The 18,183-nt window shown below is 37.0% G+C and overlaps 1 protein-coding gene across 3 annotated transcripts in view; it reads left to right on the top strand.

The window, feature by feature from the left end:
• The window catches only part of LOC150082205 (inactive dipeptidyl peptidase 10-like), a 362,607-nt gene extending 344,662 nt beyond the window's left edge, over positions 1 to 17,945 (top strand). For all 3 annotated transcript variants that reach the window (XM_090379166.1, XM_090379165.1, XM_090379167.1), the window contains 2 exons: positions 10,028 to 10,101; positions 17,175 to 17,945. In XM_090379166.1, coding sequence (XP_090235292.1) covers positions 10,028 to 10,101; positions 17,175 to 17,303 — 203 coding nt within the window. In that variant the 3' untranslated portion in view covers positions 17,304 to 17,945. The remainder of the gene's footprint in view (positions 1 to 10,027; positions 10,102 to 17,174) is intronic.
• The last annotated feature ends 238 nt before the right edge of the window (positions 17,946 to 18,183 follow it).

The raw sequence follows: 18,183 nt of genomic DNA, 5'->3' as shown, positions 1-18,183 counted from the left end.
AAACCATTGGCATCACAGCAAGCAACAAGATTGTTTTCACTTTTAAAACATGGAGTCATAGCATTCTGCCTGCTCTAGTACATGGACACATTGACATTTGGTTGCAGAAGATTCCACTGTTGGAGCCTTGATCCCAGAAGTTCTGCTTTATCTTTCGATAGATCCAGATCTAGAATTAATCACTTAATTCACCTTGAGTGATTCTGTGTGACTCACTCGGCGACTCAGGTTCTGGTACAAAATCAGGATCCTGTGGTGAACGCCAAGTTGGCCATCATTCCTCACAATGTTCCCATCTTCATCAGACTTCAAATTGTACGCTTCTGTAGGGTGAGATGCAGGCAGATCATCCCCATGAGCCACTGGTCGGATAGCTGACGGATGTTGGGATATTCCATAGTTCACTTCCTTTTTTTTTTTTTTTTTGACATGCCATGCTGAAGAGGAGACACCATGTAGAAATAAGTCATTTACATGATTTGAAGGCAAAAGGCATTGAACGTCCTTTGTTATTCAACCATCCACGGAAATTTACAGCACGTGTTGCAGCAAATATGAGGTGCCCAGGGTTTGTTTTCATTCCCTACCTTACAGCCAAAATAATGGTAGTAGGCTGTCTTCACAAGTGAAGTCAATTGGCGTTTCTCAGTGGAAAATGTCACATCACCACACACATAACAAAAATTGTCAACACTGTTAACACATTTATGTGTCATCCTGGCTTATTGCGTAATTTTTCTCCATAAACTTGAAAAAAAAAAAAAAAAGAAAAAAAAGAAAGAAATGAACATCACTCATAACATCACTTTGGCAAGGTAACACAGAAATACAAAAAAAAAAAAAAAAACATGGCGTATCGGTTCTTGTTTCAGCGTTACCAACATATCTATTCTCCAGACTCTAAAATTTCCTAGTGTTCACCAATATTCCCCTAAATCATAAGAGGGGATCTGTCGTGGAACCAAGGGCCAACTAAGAGTTTTAAATGTTATATTCGTTTTTCCCATGCTAAAATTAAGAAGAATTGACTATTTTCAAGCCAGAAACATTTTTAGTGTTGACCAGTAATCGGATGCACCCGAAAATGTAAAACAACGCAGTGCGTGTATCACCTAATTATGATTAGTGCACTTGTCGTTAGTATGGAATTTTAGTATTTAAAAAAACTGTTGTAGTTAATAGAATTTAAATTATTCTTTACATTCGTAGAGACTATATTCATGGACTGCTTTAATAATATTTCTGAATAGTTAATTTTGCAGAGCCAAGAGATCACAATATACATGCACAGCACGCAAGGATGAGTTATATTTCAGTTGGCCGAAATGAATTTGCAGAAAGTGGCCAAAATTGATTCCGTGTGTAACCATCAGGTGGCTTGGAAGTTCGAAACAAACTATCAACTTCAAAATTCGTTATCATATTCACTCCCAAACCATAATTACACTCTCGACAGAGGAAATTTATTTTCTTCGTAATTTTCTTAAGAGAAAGGGTTAATCCTAAAAATAGGATTGTTGAATGCATTTGTTAATATTATTCCATCCAAAAAAATGAGCCATGTAAGATTTACACGTCCCCTTTTTGCAGTGTTCAAAGAGCGTTCGGGGGAAATTTTTGAAAAATATCTGCTTATTTAGGATTTAAAAAGTAGTGTTGAAGAAATTATACTGCTCGACAAAATTAACAGAAAAAATGAATATTTGATATAATAGGCATCCTGGCATGCAAATTCCGAGTATCCAATAGAAATTGATCTACCGTCTTACCGAGCTGCGTGTTATGCAAATTATTCATGCTTATAAAAACACGGGTTGCTACCTTGTCACATCATTCCCGTTTTTTTTGGCTGCTCAGTGGGATAGCCACATTTCCAGTACTGTACTCAAGATGGTAAGTCATCGTCGCTTAGATGATTTTTTGAGATGGCGAGCCATTGGATAACTTGAAACCAGGCAGTCGCAGACGGAGGTGCCACGTTGGCTTAATGTGTCACACAGTATCATCTCAGCACTATGGAAACGGTTTCGGGAGACAGGAACCATTACAAGAAGAGCTGGCCAAGGTCGACCGAGGACCACATCAACCAGAACAGACTGGTTGTTTATCTGGCTCTAACAACAGGACGGAACCCTACATTGTCCTATCATCAACTGTCTCTTGATGTTGCTGCGGCCATAGATGAAAAGATTTCCAACCAGACTGTGTTAAGAAAGCTCAGTTCAAGTTGACTCTACGCAAGGAAGCCAGTAGTTTGCATCCCATTAACCCCAAACCACTGCAGAGCTTGACGAAACTGCTGCCATTAGCATGTGACTTGGAGCCTTGACAAATGGGGTACAGTTCTGTTCTCTGAGTCCCGTTCTAGCCTACAAACAGATTCTAGACGTTACTTCATCTGGAGACAACGAGGAATGCTGTACCATTGCTCCAACATTAGAGAAAGGGACACTTACAGTGCTGCAGATTTTCTTTTCATGCAGGAGAACGCCACTGCACATAGAGCTCAAGTGGTAGAGGAATATCCTGAAACTGAAGATATCCAAAGACTGCCGTGGCCAGCACTATCACACACTTAAGTCTGATCGAACATGTGTGGGATGCCCTTGGGCATCGCATTGCATGCCAACTCCTCAGTTACTTGGTGAGCTAAAGTCTGCGCTGGTGGAAGAATGGGATTTTTTGCCATAGAACCTTATAGACACCCTTATATCGAGCATGGTTTACCGCTGTCAGGACTGTTTAGCCGTTGGAGGATCATATGCCGTACTTATGGCATGTGACCATATTTTCGAGCATCTTGTCTCGACTTCTGTATAATATGATCTTTTTGGTATTTGTTATGCAACCCCTATAAATACCTATCCGAAGTTTCTCGCTGTCTCTTTATTTCATTGTTATTATATGGTGCACCACCATACCAAATTTTGTCCCTCTTCATCTCAAGATGTACAAATTACACCACATTTTCTGTGTTCTGTTACTTTTGTCAAGCAGTGTATAAACAATATATCACAGATCTGAAGAAAATTCTAGGAAAGGTAGGATTCCTCCCATGTGCACAATTATATATACCATATTTCCCCATGTATAAGACGCACCTTAATTTTGGGGCCCGAAATTTGAAAAAAAATGTATTACATAAAGTTATTGAACTCAAGTTTTATTCATCATAAAATTCATACAACTCAAAACTGTCAAAACTCTCATCCATTAGCTTGTCCTCATCTGTGTCTGATGACGAATCACTGTCTTTATATATTGCCTCGTCCTCAGTTCCATCTATGGCATTTGAAATGTCACACTTCTTAAATGACTTGACAACGATCTCAATCTTGATATTATCCAGGATCTTTTCACCCAAGTACAAACTTCTCCTATAGTTGGTTTCTTCACTCTTCCTGATGGTGTCAAATTGTCCCCAGAAAACTTCATCCATTGGTTCCATTCGTCTCTCATGGCAGCTTTGAAGCATTTGTTAATGCTGACATCAAGTGGTTGGAGCTGGGATGTCAAGCCTTCAGGTATGACAGCAAGTTTTGTTTTTTGCTCTGCAGCAATCTTCTTTGTATTTTTTGTTATGTGTGCCCTGAAGTGATCAAACACCAATAGGGCAGGTTTGCATAAGAGCCCACCTGGTCTCCTGCTCCAAACTTTCTCAAACCAGATCTTCATCCCATCCTGATCCATCCAACCCTTGTCATGAATGTGGACAATCACTCCTTGAGGAATGTTTTCTTTTGACAATGTTTTGTGTTTGAAAATCAGCATAGGAGGCAGCTTGGTTCCGTTGGCACAACAAACTAGAACAACTGTATAATGGCTCTTTTCATGTCCACTTGTCTTCACAGTTACAGTTTTCACCCCCTTCTTATCAACAGTTCTGTTACTTGGGACATCAAATTGAAGGGGGACTTTGTCCATATTTGCAATCTGTCCCAACTCAAACTGATGTGTTTGAGTTGGGACAGATTGCAACTCAACATTGAATGACAAAACGATGAAATTCAAGGACCTTCTGCTCATAGCTTTCAGGCATCTTTTGGGCAAGTCTGGTGCGTGTACGCATGCTTAGTCCATTCGGTTTCATGAACCTGAAGCACCAATCGTGTCCTCCTTTGAAATCAGTAACTTCTTTTTCATCAGCAATTCTTCTTGCCTCATGCTGAACCATCTTTGTGGACACAGGAATTCCAATTGCCCTTTGCTCCTCAATTCCACATCTTCAATTCCCTCTCTAAATCAGGCCATTTTGCTGACTTGCCTCTAATGGCCGCTTTCTGCCGTGGCGTTTTCAGTAGGGTTTCTTCTTTCCATAGGCAGTCTCGGATTGTTTTCTCAGTTGGAGGAGGACCAAACTTACGTTCAGCAGCACGATTTCCATTCACTTTTGCAAACTGAATCACTTAACTTGAATTCGGCACTACGAAAATCTTTTCTGAGCCATTTCTGGGCAGAACGTGGCAAAACGTAACCTAATATACCGGTAACAAGTGCGAAAAAATGAGCGCAAAGACAAGCACGAAAAAGCGGGAAATGCAAGTAAAAAAAATCTACAACCACTGTATAAGACGCACCCAGTTTTTAGACCCCAAATTTTTCGAAAAAAAGGTGCGTCTTATACATGGGGAAATACGGTACACAGACAGGAAGAATGAACCTATTACCTATATTTCTTATACCCAAAAAAATATGATTGATGATTCATATTTGACCTGAACCTTATTTGTTTTTTTAGCCTTACAATTAAATCAGCAAAATAAAATTTTTTGCTGAGTTAACTTTAACTTCTTGAAGTACCCTCACTCTTTCAGAATACATTTCCTTTCGGCATATTGTGAGTTTTGGTATTCCATTTTTGAAGAAAACTTTCAGTTTATGTGAATTCTAGGAGGGAACTTTATTAGGCATGCCTACCTTTTCATGAAATGGATCACTCCTTCAGTAACAGCATCACGTTTTCATTGCATGTGATATAAAGTAGATAAATGGGACTGCTATATATGTACAGCTTGGTCCAATAATGGGCCAGATTTAAGTGACTTTGAAAAAGGCATGGTAGTCGGTTCCAAATATACCAGTATAAGTATCTTAGAAACTGTAATAGCACTGGAATTTTGATTTTCATATATGACTGTGTCTCAGGTGTATCGAGATTAGTTCAATAACCAAATGATGCTGAGCTACTGACAATTCTCTAGTCGGAAAAAACTCATTCATGAAAGATGACTACAGACTCTAATAGGACTTGTGTATGGCAACAGAAAGGTTATAGTCAGTTAAATAACGATCCAGTGTGACAGTGGTAAGAAAGAGGCACTTCTGCATGCCTCAACTCCTCTTTACCCTATCCCAGATGAAGTATCACAACCAATGACCAAAATAGATTCCACTCTTATCAGCAAAAAAAAATGCAGATAGAGTTAGAGCGAGCTCAAGATCAACACTGAACAGAAGAAGAAGAAGATTGGAAAAACATTTCCTGGTATGACAAATCATAGTTTCTGCTGTTCCAAACCTGTGAGAGGACTAGAATATAGTGAGAACATCATGAGTGCATGTACCCATCCTACCAGCTGTCAACAATGCAGGCAGTGGTGTAATGGTGAAGGAAGCATTTTCATGATACACACTAGGCTCCTTAATACCAAGAGCAATATTTAGATGCTACTGGTTATCTACAAATTGTTTGTAAGTGCTTTTTCTTCACTGCTGCAGTGTATGTTTCTGCAAATGGTTTCTTCCTACAGGATAATTCACCATGTCACAAGACCATAACTGTACAGAAGTTGTCCAGGGACACCAGAGGAATTCGGGCCTACTGCAGTGGCCTCTCTAGTCACCAGATGCCAATCCAATTGTGTACCTATGAGATGGAATGAGTTATTTGGAATACTGATCTTGCAGTCATTTGGGCGCCTCCATAGCCAGGTGGGCAGGAGCAGCAGTGTGTAGCACATGCTTCTTGATTAGACCAGGGTTCTAGCCCGTGACCACCAAATACGGAGGATGCGAAAAGGTCAGGAAATGACCACCGCATATCCCCGGAGCAATATGGCCTTAGTTGCTAATGCTCCTAAAAACCAAATAACATCTTGCAGTCATTCAGTTTGCAACAACCATGGGAAGCAGTTGAGCCAATGTGGACCAGCATCTCTGTGGCACACTGTTTACATTTCTTTGAGCCAACAGCACAACAAAAGCAAGCTGTTTTGAGGACAAAAGGGGAGGAATCTACTCGCTGTTAGGTGGATGTGTCTACTTGCTGTTAAGTAGGTGTACCCAGTAAAGTGGCCACTCAGAGTATTTGAACAAGCATTGTCATGGAGAATGCAAATCCTTGGAAAAAATCTCTTTGCTTCTTTTTGTACAGCTGGTTTAAGAAAGTTCTTTTAGGAGATTACAGCAGTAACCAGCATTAATTGTATGGCCTTGTTATAGCAAATTAGCATGATTAATGCCAAAGGCATTAATCATGCAAAACAAATTTACCTCTACAAAAACTTTTTACGGTCTTATTATTTTGTGTTTTTGCTTCATACTAGAACGTTTCTTTCTAGTATGTTCCATCAGTGATCATTATGTGGTTCAAAAAATAATCCCTCTGAGGTTATTCATTCAGAACCAGTTAAATGCGAACTGGCATCACCTTTTTTCAGGTGATAGCTGTTTAGGCATTCATTGTGTGTTGATTTGAAACATAAGACTGTTTCATGCTACTGCAAAACACTTCTACCACTGCTACTAAGTTCACATGCTAATTCACTCATTGTTTTTCTCTTAGACTGTATAAATCCATCAATCTGTGTAATTGTCACAGCAGTCTTTATTTTGTTCTACACGTGTTCACGACCCTCCTTGAGTAATTTGCACCTTTGAACATTGAAGACCATGACAAACAAATTCACCACCCTGCTCAAAACCTAGTGTTGAATTTCAGTACTTTTCACATCGCTGCATTCTACTGAACTGGAAATGTGCAGACATCTTATTTCATGCTGATGTAGGTTGCCATGACAATCAAACAACTGTTACATATAACCTACGTTATAATGATAACATATTATCATTAATCAAAGGACTGAAAGATATTTCTTGTCTAAATGCCTAAGAATATGAAGGAGTTTGTTTATGCATGGGTAATGCACACACATCATTTCTACTACCAAAGTAGTTTTAATGCACTGTTTGAATTATATCTCATATTGTGAATACCTTCACAATGAGTTACCATGGTATTGCACTACCTCAAATAAGTAATGCTTCGCCTATGAAGAAGACTATTGCTACTTATTCTCGCCAGACACCACCACCCAGATGGCACCGTTTCAAGGCTTTTTGACCTCTCTTCGGTGGGTGGGTAAGTTGCAATAGTGACAACCCAGTTATAAAGTATAACTTCACAATATGAGAGATGCCTGATGATGCTTGTGATTTAATCTAAAAGATATTTCTTGGCTAAATGCCTAAGAGTATGAAAGAGTTTGTTTATGTATGGGTAATGCACACACATCATTTCTACTACCAAGGTAGTTTTAATGAATTGTTTTAATTATATCTCATATTGTGAATACCTTCACAACAAGTTGCCATGGTGTGTTGCACTACCTCCAATAATGAGATATAATTAAAACGATGCATTAAAACTACCTTGGCAGTAAAAATGATGTGTGTGCATTATCCATGCATAAAAAAACTTCTTCATACTCTTAGGCATTTGGCCAAGAAATATCTTTTAGATTAAACCATATACACCATCAGGCATCTCTCATATTGAGTTATATTTCATAACTGGGTTGTCACTATTGCAACAACAGGGTACCTACCCACTCACCAAAGAAGGGACAAAAAGCCTTGAAATAGTGCTGTCTGGGGGGAGAGAGTCTTGATGGGGCTCCCATTACTGCAAATAGGTAACAAGTCTTCCCTAATGGGAAAGCTTGCCTATTTTTGGGGGATTTACGAGTGGTTTAGTTCAGTGAGTGTGAGGAGTAACTGTCCCTGTCCTCTTTCAATGGCATTTCTTCTTCTTCCTCTCCCACTATCACTTTCCTACACCTTTTTTGCTTTTCTAAGTCTAATAGGGACAGTATGTGGATAACACAGTGTTTTATCCCATACCATTTTTCAAATGGTGCCATCTGAGTGGTGGTATCTGCCGAGAATAAGTAACAATAGTCTTCTCCATAGGTAAAGTGTTACTTATTCAAGATAGTGCAATACCGTGTAACTCATTGTGAAGGTATTCACAATATGAGATATAATTAAAGCGATGCATTAAAACTACCTTGGTAGTAGAAATGATGTGTGCATGTTTTACCCATGCTTAAACAAACTCCTTCAATCAAAGGACTATTCAGAAAAGTCCTATTTCATTAAAAATATTTAATGATATAGGACTGCTCTGAATATGATATACAAAGCATGTAATTTACTTTGAATTTGCTATAATGATCTATCAAAAGACAAGTTTGATGGGATAAAAAAAGATGCCAACAGTGACTTGCATTCATGAAGTGAAACTTCTTGATATGTATCATTTAGTAATGGTTACATGATGCAAGAAAGTAAGCTTTCAGCATCAGCCACAAAAAAAAAAAAAAAAAAAATCATTTGCCCATTCCTTCTAATAATTTGTTTTATCCTTCTTTAATTTATTAACTACCTGCTTCTACAATACCAATGGAAATTTATTCTGTCAATAATTTACTCTGGCTGGAAGTAAATTTTGCATGTCTGTCCTACAACTTCCTTTTCCAATTTAAATTATATTCCCTTATGTGTGCTATCAAAGAAAAAGTAAAAAAGCAGTCAACACCATTTTAGTTAATGTACTCAATGCCTTAACACTTTTGTTGCCAGCTTTTCCGATGACCGTTTTGACTCAGAACCGAAAACCACAGGATTGAGTTAATCTGTATTGGAAAGGACAGAGATATTTTTGGGCTTCCTGCTCACTATGACTGAACTAGTCAGCATCCAACAAACATTGTGTGACAAAAATATCCAGTATTTCTGTCAAATTGGAAGAAAAAGTTCTAAAAATAGGATAGCTTCCATCTAAGTGTATTAAAAATCCAATGCCTCATATTTGCATAAGAAAGCAGTGAACACGTTAAACAGTTGGATCAGGTCTCCTCATAAATGCATAGTTTCCAAACATTGCAATTTATATAGCTGAAGCCTTTCTTGGTAAGACTACATTATGCACCCTTGACTAATCTTGTTGCTCTTCCATGCAACCACCCATTCCAAAAGACATAATTTATTCAATTAAGTTCCTTAAAACTTACAAAACAAGTAATACTCTTGGGGGCTTCACTAATATATAAGCTCTCAGGAGCAGCATCCTCTGTTTAATAAATTTAGTTTCAGCTTAACGCAAAGTGGTGTTAAATCAATAAAATCATTTAGTCAACCTTACCTGTGTATGAAAAATTGTCCTTTATTCATTTTCGTGATTATGGTAATTACAGTTCTATATGTGCTACATCTGCAGATCCTTTGCTAGCAGGAAACATATCAATTCTACATGTGCTGACTACTAGTTCCTTTGGTGTCTACATGTGAATATTGCATTTAAATTATTACCAATTTCAGTCTCTTGTTTTTCATATATTCTTGTTTGTACTAATTTTGAATACACTTTACTACCAAAATATCAGAGAATCAGACAGTCCAATATCCAAGCAATTCTAGGAAAGAGCATTAGAGCCATATTAAATAACATTATACACATAGTAAATCAAAAACACACTCAGTTGAATTCACTGTATGTGTGGAATATGACTTTATGTAAACTTGGATCATTTGAAAAGAGTTCTACTATAGTTCTGAAAGACCCACAAGCATTTACTTTCTATCTCTAAATAAATCGTTATCTTATTCATAAGAGCTCAAAATCATATCAAAACATACCAAAATAAAATATCAGTTGTATTCGTAAAACATTCTTTTAACACCTAGCATATTCTGAATTAATTTTGATCAAAACAGTGATTTTTAATCTGTTATCCCTCTTTTCTAGATGATGTCCATCTGCAACATTCAATGATGCTCATTAAAGCCTTAACCCAAGCAGGTGTCCTATTTCGTACTCAGGTAATCATTCTACCAGTGATAACTTCAAGATCTGTTCTCATTTTAATGCTGATATTAATCAAATGAGCTCTTCTCTTTATTAAGGAAATTAATCCAATAAGTGCTTTGCTTTATCTTTATGTAAAGTTTAATCCACAGAATTTAAATCTGTTTCGCAGAATAATAAACTAGAATTTTAAAAAATATACTTATACTTTGACACAACCACATAGGTCAGAGGAGTTTTACAAGTAGTTATTTGAGAATAATATTAATTATCATTAACCATATTTATTTAGCAGTCAGGGGAATCCAGTTACGGTCAGCACAAATGCATGTGCCACTGTACTTCAGCATTGACTGTTCAGCTAGATCAGGCCTTTACCAAAGGAAGACTTTTCAGAGGTTATCTATCTCTCAATTTGAGGCCATTGCAATGAGTTGCCACAGTATACCAATAGAAAAATAAGCAGCACTTTTTTTTTAAAGAGAAATATAATGCTCTTTATTTGTAATGCAGCATGCTTCTCCCTCATGTTTTGATAGTGTTTGTCACCTCATTGGTGGAAGGCCAGGTGATATCGTATTAACACACACCTAACAACCACGAGAATCAAAGAGCACTACAGGTAACCCTCGTATAACCTCATATAACTAACGTTCAGATAAAATATCGTGTTGTGCGAAACCGTGTTATACGGGACTAAGAAAAAATACAAAATGGGGGATATGTTCCAAAAGCTAACAAAAATACACTATTTCGTTAAGAATATGTTAATAAAACTAACAAAAATACACCGTTCTAGATTTCGTGTATCTTCTGCTCTCTTTAAAAACTCAGTAATCTAGGTTTGTTTGCTTTTGCTTGATAAATCTTTGTGAATTTCATTGTATGGAACTAAGCATTTTTGAAGCTCCCTTTTCAACTTTGGGCTCCTTTCAGTCAAGAATCTACATTCAAAAAATAAGATTCTAATTGCTCGGCTAACTTTATGCCTTACCATATGCTTTTTAGTGTAAAATTGGAAGTTTTAGAAATTTCATCTGCGCTATCATTCTCTGAATTGATTTGGCTTTACCTCCAATGTCATTTTAACCAAATCCACTTCACCAGCCTCTTTTTCTATCAGTATTCTTGAACATCTTCAGTAATCTTATATTTTTTTATTTTTTTAGGAGCATTGGCGACTAAGGCCATGTTCCTCTGTGTATAGTATCTATAAATTTGTGTCCTGAGGTAGATTTTCTGTTTTGCTGGATGAAAAAATCCCGAGTTTCCGGGAAAAAAAACCATGCTACCCTCGCCTGAGCCTAACTCAGCCACATTGTGAAAAAGAACCATAAAAATTCCTCCTGTCATCAATGAGATTTGAACTCAGGTCTTTTCCACCCAGTGTGGGGAGGAGGGTGATTCTATCAACTGTGCTACCAACGAAGGGTTCAGTAGTCATATCAAAACCTTCTCCTCATACCGACATAGCAAGCTCTACTATCGCACCGATTCCATTTTCTCCCGGTTCAACCATATTTCCTGAATGAACTGACTCTGGCCATACATTTTTCCACACGCATTTAACGTTGACGATTTTACTTCTTTCAGCAATAAAGCTATGATTTTGATAAAATCCACAATTGAGAAATGCTTCCATGCCTCAATTACTTCAAGAGTTTCAGAATCAATTTTTTCCAAAATACATATTAACGATTTTCTGATGTAATGAGTTTTAAAGTTGGATATAATGCCTTCATTAATGGTTGAATGAAAAAAGTTGTATTAACCTCGTACAACTGTGGTGGTAGGAACATAACTTCAACGTTTGGATGACTTAAATCTTTTGGATGGCCTGGTGTGCTATCAAATAGTAATAAAACTTTTGAAATCTAGAATTTTGCACAAGTTCAACAGGTACAGGGTCAATAGCACAGAATGTAACACGGGGATTTCCCAACCAAATAAAATACAGGGATTTCTCAATTTTTTTATGACTAGTGAGTCAACAGCTGGGATTCAAAAAGAGTGGATGTTGAAAAATTACATCCAACATAATAGCATGGTTTTCCTTGCACAAAAGCTCAAAAATATCCTGTTATGCAAAGTTTTTCTGTGCAGGTAGCACAATGGAATTGTCACCATCTTCCCCACACCAGGTGGAAAAGGCACAGGTTCAAATCCTGTCGATGACGTGAGGAACTTTAATGGGCTTTTTTCACTCCATGGCTGAGTTAGTCAGTCTCAGGCATAGATAGCAAATTTTTTTTTCATCCAGCAAAACAGGCAAATCGACCAGAGAACACACGCAATTTACAGACAAAAATACGGGTTTATGTAATCAATTATGGGTAACCCTAATATAATGATTTAATTTTTTTTTTGTTATGCGAGGTTTACTGAAATTCTCTAACCATGTTAGAGCGAAACCATGTTATATAAGTACCATGTTGTACAAGGATTGCCGCAATTTATCAATCATGTTGGAGCGAAACCATGTTGTAGAAGTACTGTGTTATATGGGGGTTGCCTGTACTTTCAACATTAGTTTGAATTATTAGGCCCAGTTAATGAATGTGCATGTTTTAATTAACATAATACAAAATATCTGTTTGCTACACAATTCGCTGGCTGATGGTGTATATTGAAGTAACTGTAGCAACAGAGCACATTATGTCATTGGATATCAAGAGAGAATTTTAGGAAGTTTCATTTTGACAGCAGTGGAATTTGATATAATCATTAAGGTGGATTTTCATTGAGCAGAATATAAGCTTATTTTGGAATTGCATATCAAAACAATTCATTCAACTGAGCAAGGAAAACTATTACTGGATGGCTGCTGCATTTTGCAACAGAGCAGATATTCAGTAATAAATATTCAAATGTTGAGAGCTACATTGATGCCATTGTTGTAAAGTTGTGTGAAACAAAGAGCAAACATGTGTTTACACACCCACACAGGTAACACAGTGATTATAATCAAAACCGTTGATTCTCCATCTCCTCTCAAACAAATGTCTTGTCACTATACTCTATTCTATTCTCATCACAAAACTAATTTATCACTGCCAGCAAGTAAATGTTGAGTATCCCCCATACTCAACATTTACTTGCTAGTCCTCTGTTTCACTTCCTTCGGGTATTAAATAATCACATTAATTATGTGCTTAGCCTTTGTATCTATGTATAAGCAATTACAGTTTAATCTGTTTCATCAATCTTAATTTTGTATATTTTTAAGATTTAAACTGGTTTGTATTAATTCTCTGTAGTGTACTATGATCTGTAGTGTTCAGCTTTCTCACCACAGTTTAGAGTTTGCATACTCTGTAACCACCCCAGGGGCTCACATCTAGTGAGTATGGGCTTGGCACACCCAGGGTCCTGAGCTGGATATCATCATTCTTCCCTTTCTTTGTGATTCCTTTCTACTTCTGACTCTTGCTCGCTCTCTCTCTCTCTCTCAAGGTAACTCAGGAATTTTTTTTTTGGCTGGTGCAGCATAAGCTTCAGGCTTCCTTGCACCTTATGGCTAATAATAATAATAAGTATCTAAATAAATATATAAATAAATTGCTGTCCACTCAGATTTTGTCAAATTCCTGGATTTCAATTGAGGCTTGGAATGGATCGGAGCATACCAGAACACTATTCTGGTTTGTCACTCACATCAGTAATGTCATGCACATAATTGTCTATTAAAAATAAGATTTTTTTATTAATGAGTGTTCCATTTCAACTCTTATTCAAATTCCATCAAGAAGAGAAAACATTTTATGGGCTTTTTTCACACCATGCTGCCTAGTTATTGAGATTGAAGGAGAGCTGTACAGTCTCCCTCCTGTAAACCTAGAATTATCATCCAGTAAAACAGGCAAACTGACTTCAGCTTGCAAATTTTACTATTTAGTACTGGCAATGTGCTGAAATGAAGCAAAGCTTATACAGTTTTGTATAAAAAAATATATACATCACCTTCATTTGCCCAGACCTATAAATTTATTCAAAATACTCACTTCCACAACACTAGGTGGAAGTTTGTTCCAACATTGAATTACTCTAACTGAATGCAATGTTCCATACATCTATTTTGCAACCATCCTTTTTCAATTTAAATATATGTCCACTTTCGTGTATCATCTGAGAAAGGGTAAAGATACCATCAGCATTTAGTTTACTTAACCCTTTTAAAGTCTTATATACTTCGATTAGGTCACCACATAGATGCCTAGTTTCCAAAGATTGCAATTTACAGAACCCGTCCTTCTTGATAATACCCTTTTGCACAAAAAACTCATCTTGTTGCTCTTTTCTGCACTATTCCAGATGTGGCCCAAACATTTTCACATCTGGACAAGATGTTAAAAATTTCTGTAGTTAATGTATAACACTTCAAATAGTAACCACAGTTTCAATAACATCTTTTTTAAATTACAGGTCCTGAAGTCAACAAAGTTGTGTTAATGAGGTAAGATGGACAAAATCAGTCACCATGCACTAATCCAATACTTAGAGAGAGAAAAAAAAAAGGACTAATGCTAAAGACAGTTCATGAGGATTTGATTACAGCATTGGAGGAGGATGTACCTTCCTATTCCATGGTTGAGAAGTGGTCAGAAGAATTTAAATGCAGGTGGGAGAGCCTGGAAGATGATTCATGCTGTGGAAGATGTGCAAGGTCCATCACTCCAGAAGTTGTTGACAGTGTGCATGCTCTGGTAATAAGTGATCAACAAGTGACAGTTCGATATATTGCCAGCATCTTAGGCATCTCATCTGAACATATAACACATAATAACAGTTTCTAGTTCTTCATACTGATGTTTGGGTCCCAAAGTTTGACAACAGATCAGAAATGCATAAGAATTGTCAAGTGAACATTTGCATCATTTTCAAGCAGATTCAGCAAATTTCATTGCAAGGTTTGTGACCATGGATAAGATGGGAGTGCATCACTTTCAGCCAAAGATAAAGGGAGCAGTCCAAATAGCAGAAACACAGCTCTTCTCCTCCTCCAAAGAAAGCCAAGTCAATTCCTTCTGCTGGCAAGGCGATGGCATCAGTTTCTTGAGATGCTGATGGAGTGTTGCTAGTGGATTAACTTCAGAAATGCCAGACAGTCACAGGGGCATATTATGCAGTCCTTTTGAGGTATTTGCATAAAATCATCAAAGACAAATGCTGAGGTAAACTCAGCAAAGGAGGTTTGTTCATAAGTCTGTCATTTCCATGGCTGCAGTGAATGAGTGTAGCTTTGAAATCTTGGACCATCCCCCATATTCTCCATATCTAGCACCATTGAACTTTTACCTATTTTCTAATTTGAAAAAATACGTGGCTGGCATCCATTTTCCCATCAATGGTGACAAAATTGCTGCAATGGATGCATTCCTGGAGGACCAAGAAAGAACTTTCTTCACAGCTGGACTCAATGCATTGCAGCATCAGTGGAAAAAGTGTACTGACTTCAAAGGGAACTGTGTTGAAAAGTAACATTACCAGACCCCTCAAATAAATCCTTCATACTCAGGCCACGAACTTTTCCAACACCTCTTTGTCCTTGCTGCAAAGTTCCTGTACATCAGTGACTGAACTTCAAGGGTTGTTCTAAGCAGCCTGTTTGCACTGTTCAGAGAATTTCATGTCGAACTACAGTTATCCCTAGGTCTTTTTCCTTAACTTGAATTTGGTACTACCCAAATGGTATGCTATTCTGGGATTATAATGTGGGAAGATGATTGGACTGGCTACTGCAGATGCTTGAAGTCTTTATGTTCCTCATATCAATCTTTCACACATTTTGCATGGTAATGATTGTACTGGCATGTTCTTGAGCACCCTTGTCCATAGGGATAAACATGCAATATTGCCAGGTATATCTTATTTGCAGCAATGTTCAGATATATCCTCATCATGTCTTCCAGTGGGATCAGCAGACTAAGGTTATGCCTCACATCATTCCACCTTGTCCAGCAGCCTGTACTGCAACTACACAATAGAATAGTTTCAGTTTCCAGTGCCTCGTGTGGTTTCCAAAATATGTACACCCTTCTGTCAGTGCTAAAAAAAAGCATAAATTAGAACTCAGTAATCCATGACTTGCCTCTCGTTCTCTTGTATCTATCCTTTTTGCTCATGGCACCAGCATAGCCATATTTTCTAGTTGGTGTCTGAGATTAGTAGTTTTCATGAAGGTATCCTGCTCCCATAGTGGATTCTTTGCATAATGTGATTACTGATGTTATGTGATGCTCTCGCATTAAATGTAGAGGTTAATTATTCCATTATTTAATGATAATTACACTTGATAACTTTCTCTAGACATTGAGCATCTCTCATTCCATCATTGTACATTTTTTGACCTGACATGCATGATTCCTCTTGAGCGGTCAGGTTGTCCAGACAAGTAAGAAAAGGGAGGGAGAAGACACCATAAGAGAGTAATTGATTCCCATCCACACCTCCTCAACTAGTTAGATACTCTCCTATGACATCTCCCTTTTTCTTACTTGTCTGGACATCCTGACCCCTGACCACTGAGAAGAGTTGTGCATGCATTCAAGGGATCAGCACAGGTCCTGGAATATGATACTCTTTATAGAGGTAAATATCACAGAGTTGTTTTTTTTAATTGTAGTTATATCTTAATTAGCTATGGAGTTTTAAATGGTAAAAATAGTAAAATGTTTTATTGATACAGGTACAAGTTTGCTAATTCTTATTTATTTTTTATTACCATTGAAAACTCCATAGTTAGTTTTGAAAATTCAAACAGTCACAGTTCGGTAACAGTTCAGAATTGGGCACATTTATATGAATTGTTTTCAGGTCCTGAAGATACAGCCTACATGCTATAAAACACACTATCACTTTAAGTTTTGTAGTAATGCACTATACCTTGTTATTGGAAAGAACTTGAGGATTCCTGCTTATATTAAATTAAAGTTTAGTTTATGCCCAAAAACTTCCAATAAACAGGGCAACCTACTAATACTCATTTTTGAGACAACTACTTGTAAGACTTTAAACTGAGTTATTCAAAAAAGTAATAAATTATCTTGTAGAGCTTATATGTTAAAACAATATTTTTTCTTATTCTCAGCTATATCCTGATGAAAAGCACTCACTGGGAAATGTTAAGATGCATTTATATCACACAGTTGAAGACTTCATGGACAATTCGTGTTTTAGGATTGAAGACGCACAAGATGAACAGGATAAGGCTAGGTAGTGATCACCAGGAGAAACTGTCCTCCATTCTCCAAGCAATATACTGTTCCAGTTCAGAGAGCAGAGTGCAGTTCTCTCATATCTGATGTAAATTTAAACTTTGGGGACCTTCTCGGTATTTCTCTTGCATGATCATTTAATTTAATACTACAAGGATTAGCTTATTTTACACCAGTATTAAGACTAGTGCTATTCCTTCCAAAAAAACAAAAGAGCCAGCTGCCGGAGGAGAAATCATGTAAATAACAATCCTGTAACATCACCATTATCAATCATCCTTTGTTTCAGCCTAGGAAATGTGGTTACTTGACAGTCAGTTGTAGTTTTTTTAATGAGCTGGTCAAATGTAAGGTTTTTAACCAAGATTACAGGAAGAAGCAATTCTAATGAATTTTATTGAAGTTTGTGCATGGCACACTGCCCAGAATACTGCTTATGATGCTATTTAAAAGATTTTAATCTTTTTATTTTATTTGGCTGTTTTTATGGTCACCAGTATTCTTCAAAAGTATTATGCTTATTTTTAATAGATACTACCAAGAAACACTGTAGAGGAGCATGTTTTATAGTGATTATTGTTTCATAATTCCCGCACTTCTATTAAGGTAATCAAAATACAAAAAGAGACATTTGCATGTGAACTTGAGCTTTCCTTTGAATAAATTCTCATTAAAACTATTAATTACTGCTCACTTTAAAAATGTCAGCCCAGTGTGGGAATTCAATGAATAAAACTGCTAAATTTGTTTAAATTAAGTAGAAAAGCTATCAACATTCTATGAGAATTCCATGGAGGTATAATTACAAATTATAAGGTAATTCTTTTGAACCAGTGCCTAAAACTATATAAGAAAGGTTCGAAGACTTTTTTGAGAATATCT

This window comes from Mastigoproctus giganteus, chromosome 8 (assembly GCF_048544385.1).
Source record: "Mastigoproctus giganteus isolate SK-2022 chromosome 8, ASM4854438v1, whole genome shotgun sequence".
In the NCBI taxonomy this organism is placed as follows: domain Eukaryota; kingdom Metazoa; phylum Arthropoda; class Arachnida; order Uropygi; family Thelyphonidae; genus Mastigoproctus; species Mastigoproctus giganteus.
The sequence above is the reverse complement of the archived record's forward strand: the minus strand, read 5'-3'. Positions and strand labels throughout refer to the sequence as shown.